At 43.2% G+C, this 20,158-nt stretch overlaps 1 protein-coding gene across 1 annotated transcript in view; it reads left to right on the forward strand.

The window, feature by feature from the left end:
- P2RX2 (purinergic receptor P2X 2) overlaps window positions 1–20,158 on the forward strand; it is a 75,424-nt gene that overhangs the window by 32,593 nt on the left and 22,673 nt on the right. The window contains exons 5-7 of the mRNA XM_073554801.1: window positions 6,866–6,962; window positions 9,515–9,595; window positions 17,308–17,440. Of these exons, the coding sequence (XP_073410902.1) occupies window positions 6,866–6,962; window positions 9,515–9,595; window positions 17,308–17,440 (311 nt within the window). The remainder of the gene's footprint in view (window positions 1–6,865; window positions 6,963–9,514; window positions 9,596–17,307; window positions 17,441–20,158) is intronic.

Raw genomic sequence — 20,158 nt, forward strand, 5'->3', positions numbered from 1 at the left:
TGCCCATGATCCTACACAATGTTTTTCCATCCTGCCTCTGATGCCCCAATAATGCCCAAATAATGTCTGTAGTGCTGTGGAATTAATGGCACTATATAAATGAGTAAAATAAATAAAATAAATGATCCAGCCCCATCTGATTTCATCCTGCCCTATATGTCTTCATCCTGCCCAATGATCCTGCACCATCTGTCTCCATCCTGTCCCATTTTCCTGCCCCATCTGTCTCCATCCTGCACCATGTCCCCATCCTGCTCCCCGTGTTTACATCCTGCCCTGTGTGTTTACATCCTGCCCCCTGGGTCTCCATTCTGCCCCGTGTCTCCATTTTTCCCGTGTCTCCGTTCTGCCCCATGTCTCCATTCTGCCACATGTGTTTACATCCTGCCCCCGTGTCTCCCTTCCTGCCCCTGTGTCTCCCATTGTGCCCCTTGTCTCCATTCTGCCCCAGTATGTCCATCCTGCCCTGTGTCGCCATCCTGCCCCATGTCACCATTATGTCCCAAGAAGGATGGAGACACATGGTCCATGTGTCTCCATCTTGCTGTTAAACATATTGCGGCTTTTCAATGAAAATAAAAAACCCTTTTGAAGTGCGGACTCGCTAGCGAATGACAATAATGTCATATGCCAGCGGCATGCACCCTAACATCAGCTGCCATCCTCTGATTGGCTGGCAGTTTGTAACTATTGCCGTGCGGGCCCGCATGGCAATAGAGTTTAACTGAACCTGCGTCTCAGACACAGGTTCAGTTTCTACACCGGCAGAATCCTGCCGCTGGGGCCTGAAAAGCAGAAGAGACGGGGCCCGATGCAGGCCCCCTCTGCTCATCGGGCCGCATACGCCAGTCAGGGCAGTAATGCCCTGTTGGCGGCCCTGTACATATACGAGGATCTGTTAACAATTTCACTCAATCTGTCTACTTTCCCACATCCTTTGCTTGGAATGTATCAATCCCACATCTAGGGCATTTTGCATCATGGTGATACCCTATTTTATGTAAAAAGCTTGGAGTTTTGTATACTCTATGAATTAAACAGTTGAGAGAGTCATCAGGCCTCACAGGGAGATAGTCTGAAAACAGCTCCAGAATCTCTCGCTATTGCTCCATCAATATAGGGCCTACATCCGCCCCACATTTAGCTTTAACTGTCAGAGGATGATTATCCAGTTGGAATGACATTAGGCACTTATATATGATAGAAATTAGACCCTTTGTATGACCTGAAGAAGCAATAATATCTATTAGGGGATGATGTTGTATGCTAAGACCCATCAGACCTGATTGAGCTGAAAGAGTATGTTGGATTTGTACAAAATGTATTGAATTCCTCTTGGAGCTGTTGAAAACATTTAAGGACAGAATTTGTAAATAATTGTTCTATCGACCAGATCAATTTTTGCTCCTAATCAGGTGTGTATTTGATGAATCCCTTAATACCTGTAAGTTTCTTTCCTCTGTCCCACACTTTATACACTAGTGCCAATGCGAGAGTAAAAGGATTACCTCCGGGAGAAATCCCACACTCCAGAAAATAGAGTGGAGGCCCATTTCATATTCTGTAAAAGAAGAGCACCCGACTTTCCCATTTCAACTCTACATCACCATCCATGGAGATGTTGTAATTGGGATGCAATAAAATACAGCCACGGATCTGGAATAGTCAGTCCACCCTTCTCCTCATTACGTTGGAGAGTTTGTAGTTTTATTTGAGCATGCTGTTTATGCCATATTAATTCCCTAAACATGGTTTGTACTTTTCGAAATATGGGGGAGGAAGCCAACAAGGAGCGTTATGTAGTTCATATAACAATTGTGGCATAAGGATCATCTTGATAAGATTTCCTCTACCTATGAATGATACCGTGAGTTTGGACCATGCATTCACCTTAGTTCTAAATTTATCTAGCAAAAAGTCTACTTTTAATGTCCATATTCTTTAGGCTTGGTACTGACAGTTATTCCCAAGTATTTAAACTTGTCTACACTTTGTAACTGAGATGGTTCCACTATTGGACCATGGGGAAGAGGATCTACTGGCATCAGGCCAGATTTATTCTAATTAATTGATAAACCTGACAAGCTTCCAAAGTCTGTTATGATTGACATTATTGATTGAGAATGTTACATTATCTATAAAAAGCAGCATATCATTTGCATAGAGACTCACTCGCTCCTCTATTTCTCCACATTTAAACACTGTAAAATCTCTTAACTCTCTTAGGTAACACATCAAGGGTTCAATGGCCAGGGCAAAGAGAAAGGGCGACAATGGACATCCCTTTCCAGTGCCCATCTGTAATTTAAAAGTTTCAGAGAGTTGGCCATTCACTCGCATTTTAACAACTGGGGAGTGGTATAACAGCTGGGTAATAGCAATGTGGTAAGGACCAAAGACCATGTTTTTCAAAATAGCCCACAGGTAACTCCATTCTACGTTGTCAAATGCTTTTGTAGCTTCCAAGGACGTAAACGCCCTTATGATGATCTATAGCAATTACGTAACCTAACATGAGCAGAAATATTTTCTCTTCATGCTGTCTTCAGCTAGATACCTTTGCCCCATCTCTGCATTTTATATCTCTGATTCCCCAAATACTGGCTGGGAAATGGGTTCATGCAGCTTTAATTGTTTTCTCATGCCATCACACAGAGGGATGATCTCCCGGAACTCTTTCCATTTGTAGTGCAAGTTCTTAAGGGCAAGGAAGCCTCTCTTTTTGTCTTATTGTTTATTGATTTGTTTTGATTTCTTGTCAGTTTAGCCCCTTAACGACCGCCAATATGCATTAAAATGGCAGCCGCTAAGGGTACTTATTTACTCATCGCTATTTTAAAACGGCGATCGGGGAAAAAAACTGTAGCGCCCCCTACAGTTGGAAAATCTACCGGGGGGGTAGCTAAGATACCGGAGAACATGATCAGAGCCAGATTTTCCAGTCCACGATCACAACAAAAAAAAAAGAAAAAAAAAAAAGGTGTACCGCAGGTACAATGATTTCTCTCTCTTCTGACGTGATATACATGTCAGAGCAGAGAGAATGATGACCCGTGAGACCCCCCAGTACCTCCTCCATCCCCAAACCCTCCTGATCATTCTCCCAGCCGGCGTCATTCCCCTTTGTCATCCCCTTAGTTAGACAAAAATTATAAAATATTTTTTTCCATTCTTCTCGGTTGGGGTTGGGGGTTAGAGTTGAGATTGGGGTTAGGGTTGGTGTATGGGTTGGGTTATTGTTAGGGTTGGAGTTCTGCTTTTTTTTTTTTTTTTTTTTTTAAAGTTACAAAAAAATTATGATATGATGGCTAGTGTTGAGCGCAAGTGCTCACTATTCGAGTATGTGGAGCGCTCCACAGGGCCTTAGGTTACTTGGTACTGGGCTGGTCAGTTCTTAAAGGGGAATGTCACGGCAGCAGTGACCCGGTCCGTGGCCCTGGGCATCCAGTAAAATTAATAAAAGATGATGATGATGGGGTAGTTTGTAGGGGATCCTGTTCGTGACGCCAGTTGGAGCGCCCCACAGGGCCTTAGGTTACTCGGTACTGGGCCGGTCAGTTTTTAAAGGGGATGTCACGGCAGCAGTGACCCGGTCCGTGGTCCTGGGCATCCAGTAAAATTAATAAAAGATGAAGATGATGGGGTAGTTTGTCGGGGATGTAGTCGTGACGCCACCAGTGGTATTCAGCAAAGGTAGGCGACGCTGTAATGCAGATCCTCTGGGATGGTATTATGGCAGCAAAGATGGTTAAGCTCTCCATAGGCAGAGCTGTGTTCCAGGGCAGTTAAGATTATATAAATAAAGATGGTGACCGTGGTGGTGAGTGCAGTGCAGGGTAGGTGAGACGCGACTGACACAGAGGACACAGCTGGGGGTAGTTTCCAGAGATTTATTCACAGTTCTTGTGTACACAGGTGCCCGCTTGGTGCCATATCCTCCAGGTGAGGGGTCCAGCAAACTCCCAGGTAGATTGGGATACACCTTTCCAGGACTCCTTCTATGTATGTCTCTCCTGGCCATCTCACTGTACTGGTTTCCACTTCTTCTGCTCAGCACCTTCACAAACAGTGTCCCCAAGCCAGCAGCCACGGACCTTGTCGGGCGACGTTGGTACGGCCCCGGGATCCTATATAGCTGCCTTTTTGGTGAATGGATGTGGTTAAGGCTGAGGTACATACAGTTACCTCAGTGTCATGATCCAGGTTGGATCTGACAGATTAAATGCACAAAGTAACCTTTTTTTCCTGTGGCTGTGTGCCAAGGTTTGGTTTTTGCCCCCGGTGGTCATTAGGATTATTGCACGGTGGTGTCTTTTGTTCTAAATTTGCCCCCCGGTGGTGGTGAGCGTCATTGCACTTGGTTACTCTAGTTTGTGCACGCAATTATGTAACAGGTGTGATTGCTCTATAAGAGAGTGTCAGGTGTGTCAATCAGTGTTGGTGATTAGTCCTCAGTTACAAGCAAGCCTGGGTGAAGGATGGAGCTGAAAGAGAGTCCCGGGCAGCTCAGTGGGAGTCCTGAAGTGTCAGCTATGGTGTCTGCGAGGAGGGCTGGCATGGCTTGGTGGAGTTGCAGCTATGGTGTCAGCAAGGAGTTCTCGCATGGCTTGGGGGAGTGGCAACTATGGTGTAGAGCTGCACTCATGATGCTGGATTCGGTTGCTGAAAAGCTGGACTCAACATGCTGGACTCTTTTGCGGAAAGCTGGACTCATATGCTGGACTCTGTTTTCTGGACAGCTGCACATAGGTGGTGGACTCTGTTTGCGCCAAGGCTGCTCTATGGTGTTGGATCCGGTCGGAGGAAAAGATGCACGCAGGTGGTGGGCTCTGTTGCTGGGAACGTAAGCAACAGAGCAAAGCTAAGTGGTGTTCCCCTGTTTTGTCACTTTTCCTTATGTGTTTAGTGCAGTGGTGGGATTAGTTTCCGCACCAACCATTTCCCTAGTGAGGGTTTAGGTGCAGGGCAAGCTAGGGTTTAAAGTTATCCTGAGTGGCGCCCGGTGCGGAACCGGCCTAGGGAACGCTAGGAGTGTTGAGACACTGACTCAGGGGAGTGCAGGAGGTCTCCACTTCCCCGTTTCCCTATCGTAGGGCCACCATTGTTATTGTTACCCAGGTTTTCCCTTATTGTTTAAATTCGCCTTACTGGAGGCGGGGTTTCCAGATTTACGTGTTACGTGTATTACCTAAATTCGCCTGTTGGAGGCGGCGTATCCAGCTGCATGTGTTATTACTTAAATTCGCCCAACTGGAGGCGGTGTATCCAGGGTCACTCAGCCTCCAGCTTGCTAGCTGTCTTGTAGTCCTCCACTAGTCTTAGGGGCCGGCACCCCCACTTCCTGTGCCCCAAGGACCCCTTTTGTCCTCCCAGGAGCTTCCTTCAGGCTCCCCTCACAACTCTCTCTCAAACTCATACTACTGAAGTCTGCAGTCCTTTCCAGAACAATCTTCTTACATCAGCCCTAACTCCTGCCATTAATTGTCACTGCTCACTCACTCTCACCTTCTAAGCTCCTCTCCTTTTTCCTACCTTCCCCACTCACTCCCCAAACACCCTTCCCTAGCCAGCCTGGGAGGAGGCCAACCTCCCGCAGGGTACACCCAGATGCCCTGACTGAACTGGTGTGCGTTGGTTGAGAGAGTTAGAATCCTGGGTAGTGCTCCCTCCTTACCTGAGAGTGTGATACCACACCTCTGGATGAGGTGCAGTAACTCTGTGGCGACTGGACCCTCAGGGACGCCACATATGCACGAAGTATTGTGGCTCCCCACACTTTTTGTGTGTGTTTAAAAGCGCAAAATATGTGGGGCAAGGACTTGGTGCATATCCGAAACTGGAGTACCAAACACTTGCGCTGAACCCTAATGACAACATATTCAATATGACAACCTATTGTTATCAGATTCTGTGTCGTACCTGTGGGGCCCAAATGCTCACTATCCTTCAGTGGTGTGGTTTCCGAAATGGGGTCACTTGTGGGGTTTTTACACTGTTTAGGCACATCAGAGGCTCTCCAAGTGCAACATGGCGTCCGCTAAACATTCCAGGAAATTTTGCATTCAAAAAGTCAAATGGCGCTCCTTCCCTTCCAAGCTCTGCCGTGTGACCCAAACATTAGATCTCCCCCACAAATAAGTTTTCGGCATACTCCGTAGAAATTGCACACAAATTTGGGGAGCCATTTTCTCCTACCACCCTTGTGAAAATAAAAAAAAAGCTTGAGTCTAAAGTAAATTTTTTGTGAAAAAAATGAAATGTTCATTTTTTCCTTCCGCATGGCTTCATTTCATGTGAAGCTCCTGAAGGGTTAATAAACTTCTTGAATGTGGTTTTAAGCACCTTGAGTGGTGCAGTTTTTAGAATGGTGTCACTTCTAGGTTCTTTTCTGTCATATGGGCCCCTCAAAATCACTTCAAATGAGATCCCTAAAGTGGTCTCTAAAAAAAAATGGTTTGTAAATTTTGTTGGAAAAATTAGAAATTCCAGGTCAACTTTTAACCCTTCTTACTTCCTAACAAATAAAAAAAAAGTTGATGTAAAGTAGACATATGGGAAATGTTTTTTATTAACGATTTTGTGTTCATAACTCTCCAATTTAAGGGCATAAAAATTAAAAGTTTGAAAATTATAAATATTTCTAAGTTTTTGCCAAATTTTCATTTTTTTCACAAATAAACACAAGTCATATTGAAGAAATGTTACCACTATCATATTATAACCTCATAAAGTGAAAGTAGTCAGAATTGTAAAATTTGGCCTGGTCATTAAGGGTTTAATGTCATTTCTCTAATTTCAAAAAGCTAAAGAATCTGTCAGCACTGCTTAAATTGAATTAATAACAACACTTTCTCTTCTTTCTTAGGATTGCAGACTGGGCGATGTGTCAATGCTACTCGTGGATCTCTTAAAACTTGTGAGGTCTTTGCATGGTGTCCTTTAGAAGATGAAACTGTGACTAGGTTGGTAACATTCATTAAATTATATGAATTTTGTAACAATTTTTTAACTGTTCCTGATATCCACCATACATACGTGATAAAAGTCAAATGGAGCATGGTGGGTGCCAGCTGTGTTATAGAGCTGTAAGCCCCCTGCAATTGTTGGGAGGCTGGAATCACAGGTTCAAGTGTCCTAGGCTTGAGAAAAAGTTTACTGCAACTTTAAATAAAAAGTGAAAAAAAGCAGAAAAAAATTGTCTTTCAGTCACTTTGCCCCAAGAAAAATGCCAGCTACAGGAGACCTCAAATACAACTGAAGTGTACAAGCTACAGTGCCTTGCAAAAGTATTCAGCCCCCTGGAACTTTTCAACCTTTTCCCACATATCATGCTTCAAACATAAAGATACCAAATGCAAATTTTTGGTGAAGAATCAACAACAAGTGGGACACAATTGTGAAGTTGAACAAAATTTATTGGTTATTTTAAATTTTTGTGGAAATTCAAAAACTGAAAAGTGGGGATTGCAATATTATTCGGCCCCTTTACTTTCAGTGCCTCAAACTCACTCCAGAAGTTCATTGTGGATCTCTGAATGATCCAATGTTGTCCTTAATGACTAATGATGATAAATATAATTTAAAGCCGGATTTGGATACAAAATATTTTCCAAAACTATAAACATCCCAAGGAGCACTGTGCAAGCGATCATATTGAAATGGAAGGAGTATCATACCACTGCAAATCTACCAACACCCGGCCGTCCCTCTAAAGTTTCATCTGAAACAAGGAGAAGACTGATCAGAGATGCAGCCAAGAGGCCCATGATCACTTTGGATAAACTGCAGAGATCTACAGCTGAGGTGGGACAGTCTGTCCATAGGACAACAATCAGTCATACACTGCACAAATCTGGCCTTTATGGAAGAGTGGCAAGAAGAACGCCTTTTCTCAAAGATATCCATAAAAAGTGTCGTTTAAAGTTTGCAACAAGCCACCTGGGAGACACACCAAACATGTGGAAGAAGGTGCTCTGGTCAGATGAAACCAAAATCGAACTTTGGCACCAATGCCAAACAATATGTTTGGCGCAAAGGCAACACACCATCCCCACTGTCAAACATGGTGGTGGCAGCATCTTGGTGTGGGCCTGCTTTTCTTCAGCAGGGACAGGGAAGATGGTTAAAATTGATGGGAAGATGGATGGAGCCAAATACAGGACCATTCTTGAAGAAAACCTGTTGACATCTGCAAAAGACCTGAGACTGGGATGGAGATTTGTCTTCCAACAAGACAATGATCCCAAACATAAAGCAAAATCTACAATGGAATGGTTCACAAATAAACGTATCCAGGTGTTAGAATGGCCAAGTCAAAGTCCAGACCTGAATCCAACCGAGAATCTGTGGAAAGATCTGAAAACTGCTGTTCACAAACGATCTCCATCCAACCTCACTGAGCTCGAGCTATTTGCTAAGGAAGAATGGGCAAGAATTTTAGTCTGTCGATGTACAAAACTGATAGAGACATACCCCAAGCGACTTGCAGCTGTAATCGCAGCAAAAGTTGCCGCAACAAAGTATTAAGTTAAAGGGGCCGAATAATATTGCACGCCCCACTATTCAGTTTTTGAATTTTCACAAAAATTTAAAATAACCTATAAATTTCATTCAACTTCACAATTGTGTTCCACTTGTTGTTGATGCTTCACCAAAAATTTACATTTGGTATCTTTATGTTTGAAGCATGATATGTGGGAAAAGGTTGAAAAGTTCCAGGAGGCCGAATACTTTCGCAGGGCACTGTATTCCTCCCGTATAACAAACCTCCTGCACTCCACTGTTGTTCTTTAGCAGGAGCGGGAGGATGCATTATTAGCTGAGCAGAGATTGGCCACAGGTTGATTGCTATATGTCTACTAAATATCAAGTACAGTGCAACCAACATTCCTAAGGACACTAAATCAACCCAACATGCAAAAGGAGCAGCCTAATTTGTCCGGAATTCCACCAAACTGACAACATGGATTCAACTGTTCAAGCCCTGTTACATCCACGACTACAAACATTTTTGGTCACCAGTTGCAGCAGCTTATTTTCCTATGCCAGCATCTAAGGGTGTCATGGCAGCATTGCCCAGTTATGTTGTATTGCCCATTCAGACTTCAGCTTTAGATGGCAGCTACTAAAGGGTTTTGAGGGCTTCTTGTCTGTATGTCTCAAGTGTTGAACAGTAGATTATAAAGTTTTTATTAGAACCACAATCTACATAGGTTTCCTTGCTTGATACGGAAAACCTACCATTTTTCTTAATCTTTGCTCTATATCTTATATATCTCCCCCATTGTAATTCAGAGGACGAGTCTTGAGATAAATTGTTCGGTGCCAGGAAATCCTATACTTAATTTCCCTGAGGAGAGCTCAGAAATATTACTAATATCCTGGAAGCATGCAATATTCTCAGAGGGTCTTTACTAGTCATTTCTCAGCTGGCTTTTATCTCCTCTACCCACCACCATAATATAATCTACTCTGTCTTTCTGTTCATTTCTTTCTATTGTCTCTTTGTTTCTAGTGAGTCATTGCATGACTTTATCCCAAGCTTCACCATCCTCATCAAGAACAACATCCATTTTCCTCAGTTTGGATTCTCCAAGTAAGATTTCTTTAATCGATAGTTGTCTAGCTCACCTCCTGCTGTACAAAAACCTTGTCCAAAATGCATGTATAAATGAAGTTCAGAGACTTCGATTGCTCAGTGGGGTGATTCCACTGCTCTTAATGTATGCTTAAAACAATTTGTTGCTAAGCCTCAGACCGTAGAGTAAGTGCTCTTAGTGTTAAATCACCCAAGATAATCAGCAGAACATAAACAAATAACTTCTTACTATAACATATTACCACAAAAGAAAGCTGATATATTAAAAAAGGAGGTGGTATTGATAAAGATACTTTTGTGTATTTGCCAGAATGCTTAGACAAAAATGCTGTTTGAGGGACTTTTCACTGGATTTTTTTTATTTGAACTGAGTATCTCCTCTGTTATGATTGAGTCACCGTAGGAGGCAAAAACAGAAATGCTAGCTAAGTCCAGAAAACCAGAGAGGTTGGCAGCTATCGGATTGCAGACCCCTGATCCTCTCCACAACAACTAACAGTAGCCGTGGGGGGTTCCTACGATGCCCTAGACCCCTCGATCACAGCCGGAGAATTAAATAGGCCTAAAGAACGAAAGGGGAAATCTAAACTGCCCCAGAGCAGACCCCAAAGCAATAGGCAGCCCCCAACATATAATGACAGTGAAGCAAGATGAAAACACTAACACAGACAGAAAGATAGACTGAGCAAAGATGGGGCCCAAGCTAGCTAGATAGGAAAGGACAGGAAGGCTGCTGTCTGCAATCCGTGAAAAACCCTATGAAAATAAGAGCCAACAGACTGACAGTGAAAAAGGCCCTGAAGACGCTAGGCTTCAAAAAAGCTATGTCAGTACTCAGGAATATTCTGAAGACAGAGCAACCGGCAAAAGGAGATTCAGCTCACCCCAGCAGGGAATGGCAGAATCCAGAAAAGCAAGGAAAACAAAAACAAAACACAAATGCTAACAGGCAAAGCAGAAAACTTAGCTTTAGAGGAGCAGGAATCAGACTGGTGTCCTAGAAGTTCACAGAGAAATCACCCGCAGGGCAGAAGGGCGTCGACAGCCTTATATCCAGTCCGTGACTCCACTCAGCCAGTCATCCTCATTAGGCTCAGGTGCCTGATAATCAGGCTCATTACCTTCCTTTACCAGAATAGGGAGTTCACCAGACCTCAGTGACGAAGGGGAAAATGAACTCACAACAGTACCTCCCCCTTGAGGAGGGGTCACCGAACCCTCAACCACGCCACCAGGGCGATCAGGGTGAGCCCGATGAAAGGCACGAACCAATCTTTTGGCATGAATATCAGAGGCAGAGACCCAGGAATTATCCTCCTGACCATAACCCTTCCACTTAACCAAATACTGGAGTCTCCGTCTAGCCAGACGGGAATCCAGTATTTTCTCTACCTCATATTCCATGTTACCTTCAACCAATACAGGGTCTGGAGGTGCCACCCCAGGAACAACTGGTTCAACAAACCTCTTCAACAAGGACTTATGGAACACATTATGGATTTTAAATGTGACAGGAAGAGCCAAACGAAAAGAGACCGGATTAATAATCTCCAAAATCTTGTAAGGTCCAATAAATCTAGGCTTAAACTTAGGAGAAGCCACCTTCATAGCAATATTTTTTGATGATAACCACACCATATCACCAATCTTAAACTGGGGACCAATGGTCCTATGTCGGTTGGAAAACCGCTGGGCCTTTTCCTGGGAGAGAGATAACTTATCCACCACTTGGTCCCAGATCTGGTGCATTCTCTCCACCACAGTGTCAACACCTGGGCAGGCAGAAGGCTCCACCTGCCCTGAAGAAAATCGAGGATGAAACCCAAAGTTACAAAAAAAAGGTGACATCAAAGTGGCAGAACTAGCTCTATTATTTAAAGCAAATTCGGCCAAGGGCAAAAATGAAACCCAATCATCCTGATCAGCGGAAATAAAACATCTCAAATACGACTCCAAGGTCTGGTTTGTTCTCTCTGTCTGCCCATTGGTCTGAGGGTGAAAAGCAGAGGAGAAGGACAACTGAATTCCAAGCTTGGAACAGAAGGTCTTCCAAAATCTAGACACAAACTGAACTCCTCTGTCAGATACAATGTTCTCAGGAATCCCGTGTAAGCGAACCACCTGTTGCAAAAACAGGGGCACCAACTCAGAGGAAGATGGCAACTTAGGGAGTGGTACAAGATGAACCATCTTAGAGAACCTATCAGAAATCACCCAAATAACAGTTATTCTTTGAGAGACCGGCATATCAGAGATGAAATCCATTGAAATATGGGTCCATGGCCTCCTGGGGACCGGCAAAGGCATCAACAACCCACTAGAGCGAGAACAAGATTTAGACCGGGAGCAAGTCCCACAGGACTGCACAAAATTCCTGACATCATGAGACAAGGTGGGCCACCAAAAAGAGCGACTCACCAGATCTCTAGTACCAAAAATACCTGGATGACCAGCCAATGCAGAGCAATGAACTTCAGACATCACTCTCTTCTTCCACTGGTCAGGAACATACAACTTTCCACTGGGACAACGCTCAGGTTTGTCCTCCTGGAACTCTTGCAGAGCAAGTCTCAAATCGGGCGAGATGGCAGAAAGAACTACCCCTTCGCCTAAGATGGTAGCAGGCTTGGTCACCACAGGAGAATCAGCAAAGAAACTCCTAGAGAGGGCGTCTGCCTTGACATTCTTAGTTCCAGGAAGAAAAGAGACCACAAAATCAAAACGTGTAAAAAACAAGGCCCACCTAGCCTGTCTAGGGTTCAAGCGTTTAGCCGACTCTAGGTAAATCAAATTCTTGTGGTCAGTGAGGACCACAACTTGATGTTTAGCTCCCTCCAACCAATGTCTCCACTCCTCAAATGCCCATTTCATGGCCAACAGTTCCCGATTCCCCACATCATAGTTACGTTCAGATGGAGAGAACTTTCGGGAAAAGAAAGCACAGGGATTCATTTTAGATGTTACAGGATCCTTTTGGGACAAAACAGCTCCTGCACCAATCTCAGAAGCATCCACCTCTACCTGGAACGGGAGTGAGACATCAGGTTGCCGCAAAACCGGGGCAGAGGTAAATCTTCGCTTCAGCTCCTGAAAGGAAGCAACAGCCTCTGGAGACCAATTCAACACATCAGCACCCTTCTTAGTCAGATCAGTCAATGGCTTGGCAATACTAGAAAATTTTGCTATAAATTTCCGATAAAAATTAGCAAAACCCAAAAACTTCTGGAGGGCCTTCAAAGAAGTGGGCTGAACCCAATCATAAATGGCCTGTACCTTGGCCGGGTCCATTTCAATAGTTGACGGAGACAAAATAAATCCCAAAAATGAAATCCTCTGTACTCCAAAGAGGCATTTCGATCCTTTGACAAACAGGGAATTCTCCCTCAAGATCCGGAGCACAGTCCGAATATGTTCCACATGAGAATCCCAATCCTTGGAGAAGATCAAAATATCATCCAGATAGATAATCAAAAATTTATCGACAAAGTCTCGGAAAATATCGTTCATGAAGCACTGGAAGACAGAAGGGGCATTAGTGAGCCCAAAAGGCATCACCAGGTACTCAAAATGTCCCTCTGGAGTATTAAACACCGTCTTCCATTCATCCCCCTGCTTAATGCGGATAAGATTATACGCCCCCTGAGGTCAAGCTTGGTAAACCAGCAAGCACCTCTAACTCTAGAGAATAGATCCGAAATCAGGGGTAACGGATACTGATATTTAATAGTAATTTTATTGAGGGCACGATAATCAATACAAGGCCTTAAAGAACCATCCTTTTTGGCCACAAAAAAAAAACCGGCACCTAAGGGTGAAGAGGATGGTCTAATGTGACCCTTCTCCAACGCCACCGCATAGCCTCGTGCTCGGGTACAGATAAATTGAAGAGCCGACCCTTGGGAAATTTACACCCTGGGCTTAGTTCAATTGCACAGTCATAACTCCTATGAGGAGGCAAGGACGCAGACTCATTCTCACTAAATACATCATAAAAGTCGGCCAAATAGTCAGGAACATCATGCGACTGAGGAGAGGTGGAAAAAACTGGAGCCTCACTAAAGGCACACCGACAAACCCAACTCACCACAGACACAGATTTCCAATCCAAAACTGGATTATGAATTTGCAACCAAGGAAACCCCAGAACAACGGCATCATGCAGACCATGCAACACCAAAAATCTGCAATTTTCTTGATGGTCTGGGGTGACCCGCATGACCACCTGGGTCTAAAACTGAGGTTTATTTTTAGCCAAAGGAGTAGCATCAATCCCCCTCAAAGGGATAGGCGTCTGCAGAGGTGTAATCGGAAATCCACAACGCTTAGCAAAATCCAAGTCCATTAGGTTTAGCGCTGCTCCCGAATCCACAAAAGCCTTGGCGGAAAATGTGGACAGGGAGCAGATCAGAGTAATTGCCAGAAGAAACTTAGGTTGAACACCACCAACAGAAAATGTGTGTGCACAGCGTTTCTCTCGTTTAGGACAAACAGAAATATTATGCGAGGCATCTCCACAGAAAAAACACAGCTTATTACGCCTTCTGAACTTCTGACGTTGCGCCTTAGACAAAACTCTATCACATTGCATAGGTTCAGACGTCTGTTCAACCGGTGGCAACACCTCTCGTGCAATCCTGCATTCACGTAAATGCCGATCAACCTGAATGGCTAATGACATAGAATCGTCCAGACGAGAGGGAACAGGAAATCCCACCATAGTATCTTTTACGGCTTCTGACAAACCCTTCCGAAAGAGAGCAGCCAAGGCATTATCATTCCAGGTAGTAAGGACCGCCCACTTTCGGAACTTTTGACAGTACAACTCTGCAGAATCTCGACCCTGGTTCAATGCCAACAGGGTCTTTTCAGCCTGATCAATAGCATTAGGTTCGTCATACAACAACCCCAAAGCTTGAAAGAATGCGTTCACATTAGTCAGAATAGGATCATCTGGTTTCAAAGAAAACGCCCAATCCTAGGGATCGCCACGCAGCAAAGAGATGACAATTTTAACCTGCTGTGCGGAGCTCCCTGACGAGTTAGGCTTCAAGGCAAAAAATAATTTACAATTATTTTTGAAACTCAAAAATTTAGATCGATCCCCAAAAAATACATCAGGTTTAGGGATCTTTGGTTCAACAGCATGCGAACGAGCAAGGTAGGCGGAAATTCCCCGCACTTCCGCAGTGAGCTGCTCCACACGATCAGACAATTACTTTATCTCCATTGAGAGAAAAAAAATCCCCCTACGGCCTCAGAGATATAGAGGAAAGAATATACACACACTTTTTTTTTTTTTAAACACAATTCTTTCCTGCTATTGAGTACCCTAGGATCTGCGGTATGGCGGGTGATTCTGTTATGATTGAGTCACCGTAGGAGGCAAAAACAGAAATGCTAGCTAAGTCCAGAAAACCAGAGAGGTTGGCAGCTATCGGATTGCAGACCCCTGATCCTATCCACAACAACTAACAGTAGCCGTGGGGGGTTCCTACGATGCCCTAGACCCCTCGATCACAGCCGGAGAATTAAATAGGCCTAAAGAACGAAAGGGGAAATCTAAACTGCCCCAGAGCAGACCCCAAAGCAATAGGCAGCCCCCAACATATAATGACGGTGAAGCAAGATGAAAACACTAACACAGACAGAAAGATAGACTGAGCAAAAACGGGGTTCAAGCTAGCTAGATAGGAAAGGACAGGAAGGCTGCTGTCTGCAATCCGTGAAAAACCCTATGAAAATAAGAGCCAACAGACTGACAGTGAAAAAGGCCCTGAAGACGCTAGGCTTCAAAAAAGCTATGTCAGTACTCAGGAATATTCTGAAGACAGAGCAACCGGCAAAAGGAGATTCAGCTCACCCCAGCAGGGAATGGCAGAATCCAGAAAAGCAAGGAAAACAAAAACAAAAAACAAATGCTAACAGGCAAAGCAGAAAACTTAGCTTTAGGATTCAGACTGGTGTCCTAGAAGTCCACAGAGAAATCACCCGCAGGGCAGAAGGGCGTCGGCAGCCTTATATCCAGTCCGTGACTCCACTCAGCCAGTCATCCTCATTAGGCTCAGGTGCCTGATAATCAGGCTCATTACCTTCCTTTACCAGAATAGGGAGTTCACCAGACCTCAGTGACGAAGGGGAAAATGAACTCACAACACTCCTCAACTTGGGGAGTTTCCACTGATTCTGGAACACTACTTATTTTTGCTCTGTGCCCCTTCCGTTCCAAAGTTATGACCCCGGAAATAATGGAGCAAATTTTCCCTTCAACCAACTGGGCGCATACCATAGCACTTCTCCGTTAGCATTTGCTTTTTGTACCATGATGGTGGCCAATCAAAACATGACCATGCCTACAGAAAAGTTCTGTGGTATACACCCAGTGAATTGAAGCAAAATCTCGCACTATTATTACCATGGGGTATAACTTTGAAACGGAGGGGGTACAGAAAAAAAAACTAGTCTAGAAGTTATTAATTAAAAAAATAAAATAAAGAAAAAGGTCCTCTTTAATCAATGATTAAATTGTAGAGATTCCATGACTTCTAGAAGACTACATACTGTTTGTAGAGATAAGCACATTGCTTCTTATGAATCAGGTCCATAGTTCAGGTCAGTAGTCTCTGGCCATGGAAAGGAGGTGCCTAAATTTCCTTACCTTCCTGGATTCCAGGATTGGCTTATGATTAGCTGCTGGCGAGATGTCACCTGCGAACAGTTCCTGTTCACAGCCAGAGAATACTGACCAGGACCATGAAATTGGTGTCATGAGACGCAATCTGTTACTCTTTAGTTGTTCAGATAATTGTTTATTAGGAAGTCTAAAGGTCTCTGTAATGAATAATACCAATTGGCCGTTAAAGGGTGTTTCAGAGAACAGAAATTATCCACAGTCAGTGATTGGCCTTTCCGGATATTTCTAGTGTGTCTAGGATAGCTCAGACCATCAGTGACCAGATAAACACAAGAATGTACTTACAGGGGTTCTCTGACAGTATGTACTGCAGTGCCCAGGTGCCGGACTTCTCTGACCTTTCCTGGCACCTGCACACTGCAGTACTCTGGTCTGCCCTCAACAGGGCATATCAGTACGCCTGCGGCTGGAGCACAGCATGAAGTAAGGAGGAGGACGTCATTGCTAGAAGATAGGAGGCATCAGACCCGCGACACCCATCGGACCCGGACCGCACCGAACCCCCCCCCAGGTGAGTATAATGACACTCGTTTTTCTTATCTTTCAGGTTACATCAGCTTATCTACAGCATTACAGAATGCTGTAGATAAGCCCCTAATGGTGGTAGACGCATCTCATAGGGCAAAAGAATAGGTGACAGATTCCCTTTAACTGGTAATGGCATAAAGACAATGAGTACAGGGGTTTCAGTCTAACTTGGTCCCTGGAGCTTAGGTGCGCAAAAGGTCCTTTTGGCCGATATGAGAAGACCATTACAATCATAGACCTTTGATCATTTGGGGCCCTGTAAGAGATTTTGCATGGGGACCCACAAGCTTAAAGTTACATCACTGTTAACTGGTTTATATAGGGGTAGTTATGTGTAGTAATAATAAATAATACACTTAACATATCTATGAAGAATAAAAAAGAATATATGTTAACTATATTGATTTTGTTTGGAGTTTGCAGCAAAATATGCTTTACCTGTGCCGTGAATATAGAAACTCATCTTCTGATTTTATTTTGTGTCTCCTAGGGGTAACATTGAAGGGGAAAATGCCTTGAAGAACTGTAATTATCACCCCATCCGCTCACCATCTTGCCCAATTTTCACCATAGATTTTATGGTAAAAGAGGCTGGTATTAACTTTACTGAAATTGCATATAAGGTAAGCTTATATTTCAGCAAGAGAACGAGTGGCAAAGAAGTAAAAAAAATAAAAAGGACAGAATACAGTGGTCTTTCAGGAAATTCAGCTGGTCACAGTTTATGAGTCACAGTGGGCAATAGGTTGGAGTTCCACTCAAATACATTGGGGACAATCGGAGGAAGGAGGGTACCCTCATTGAGACATATGCGGTTGGCTCACAGAGGAGATGCTCGAATGATAAAATTTCAAGGAAATTAAAAAAATTTGAGCATTCCCAAGGGGTGGGAATCATAATAACAGAATTATATATAAAGAAGCATAATGGATATTCTGCTTAGAAACAATAGCCACTTTAGGTCTTAATGAATCTATTTCTTTTACTCCTTTTATTGAAAAAGTCTAAATCCCTTTTCTAATTACAGAATGGTATCTTGGGTAATCTCAGTCAGTGATTCATATAGACTGTACAGAAGGATTGTTAGATAGTACTATTAATGCAGGGGCTGATTGAGAATGAGTTTTCACTTAAGCCCAAGATAATAGAGAGGACTGATAGGGATATTGAACCCATGAATACATTTAGACTTATGGGAAGATACTATAAGGAGGGGAGACTAGGACCTTAGGTATCCATCGTTACGACCAGTGATATAGTGACAGCTAGTAGCTAGTGGTCGTAACCATGGATACCTAAGATCCTGCAATGGCTGCAGATGAGGAAAGAGATATAGCGAGTCAGAAAAACTATACTACATTTCTAATTGGAGGTATTTGCTAATATTATTATTATTACTACACTACTGCATATTGGGATAGGATCTTTGAGATGGGAATACCCCTTTAAAGCATGTTTACAGAGATTTCTCAAACTCACTACGCACTTTGGGGATTCTCCGATGCCGGCGCAGAGAGCAGGGGGCGCATGACCACAAGGATATGATTTGCATGCCAACTTTATGTGCATTCATTCAATGTAAATGTAGTATTGAGTGAGGCCGGACACATCTATTTGGAAAGTAGGAAATGGCACACTAGCGGTCACATGACCACCGGAGAATCCTCACAGTGCACTCAAAGTGAGGATTCACAAGTCTGCGGTCATATAGAGTCAATGCAGACTTGTAGCCAAAGGCCGGAGTCACACTACAGTGAGATACGACCGAGACTCGCAGGTTAAAACCAAGCTCTGGCATCGGCACTCCGGAACGGAGCGTGCAGCTCCATGTATTCCTGTACGGCTGCACGCTCCGCTCCGGAGTGCCGGCGCCAGAGCTTGTTTTTAACCTGCGAGACTCGGCCGTATCTCGCTGTGTGTGATCCCGGCCTAAGGCTCGACATCTCCTTTGATTTGGAGATAGAATTGTGCTTTAAGAAGAGCAAAGTTCTCCTAGTCTAGAAGGATGAACTGCAGATTCTAAATGATGGAATTTGCATCTGAATTGACAATTCTTGAGTAAAGCATTTTATTAACCCCTTCATGATGTGGCCAATTTCCATTTTTGCGTTCCCCCCCCCTTTCTTCCTAGAGCTACAACATTTTTATTTTTCTGTCCACATAGACATATGAAGGCTTGTTTTTTGCAGGACGAGTTGTACTTTTGAATGACACCGTTTATTTTATCACATAGGGTACTGGAAAATATTTTTAAAAAATTCAAAACGGGAAGAAATTATGAAAAACAATAAATTCTGACATTGATTTTTTGGGAATTGTTTTTACTGTGTACATTTTGTGGTAAAAAAAATACCTTGCAGAGTGATTCTACTCATCAGTACAATTATAGCAATAGCAAACATGTCCAGTTTTTTTTTAAATTATTTTAGTGGTGTAAAAAAAATCAGAAGTTAGCCCTACAAAATTTTTGTGGGTTGTGTTGACATTTTTTGAGACCCGTAACGTTTTTATTTTTGGAGATGGAGCTGTGTGATGGCTTATATTTTGCGAGGCAAGGCGTTATCTTATTTACACCGTTTTGGGATAGTTGTAACATTTTGATCACTTGTTACAGCATTTTTTTTGTGGAATTGCCAAAAAAACCTGTAATTTTGGCGTTCTTGATTTTTTTTTTGCTTCCAGTGTTTATCGATTAGGTTAATTATTTATATATTTTGATAGATCAGACATTTATGAACGTGCATATACCGCATATGTGTATTTTTATAGTTTTTAAAATATCATTATTTTTAATGGAGGGAAACGAGGTGATTTGAACTTTTATGCTTTTTTATTTTTTTTAAAAAATCTTTTTTTTTTTTCTTTTACTTTCACAGTATTTGTTAGCCTCCTTTGTAGACCTGATGGCTTGTCCCCAGCTGGTGCAGCACCACAATAATAGAAGGAAAAAAGAGGGAAAGCGGCACTTCCAGCGGTTCAATAAAAGAAGGATTTTATTTAGCAAGCCATAAAAAAAGACAAACAGGGTTAAAAAACTGAAGCATTTCCAGGACTCCCTTAATCATAGTACAGGGTAGGCCATTTATATGGATACACCTAAATAAAATGGGAATGGTTGGTGATATCATCTTCCTGTTTGTGGCACATTAGTATATGGGAGGAGGGAATCTTTTCAAGATGGGTGGTGACCATGGTGGCCATTTTGAAGTCGGCCATTTTGGATCCAACTTTATTTTTTCCATTAGGAAGAAGGTCATGTGTCAACATCAAACTTATTGAGAATTTCACAAGAAAAACAATGGTGTGCTTGGTTTTAATGTAACTTTATTATTTCATGAGAT

The sequence above is a fragment of the Dendrobates tinctorius genome, unplaced genomic scaffold, assembly GCF_039654945.1.
Source record: "Dendrobates tinctorius isolate UK_male_01 unplaced genomic scaffold, ASM3965494v1 ptg000213l, whole genome shotgun sequence".
NCBI lineage: Eukaryota > Metazoa > Chordata > Amphibia > Anura > Dendrobatidae > Dendrobates > Dendrobates tinctorius.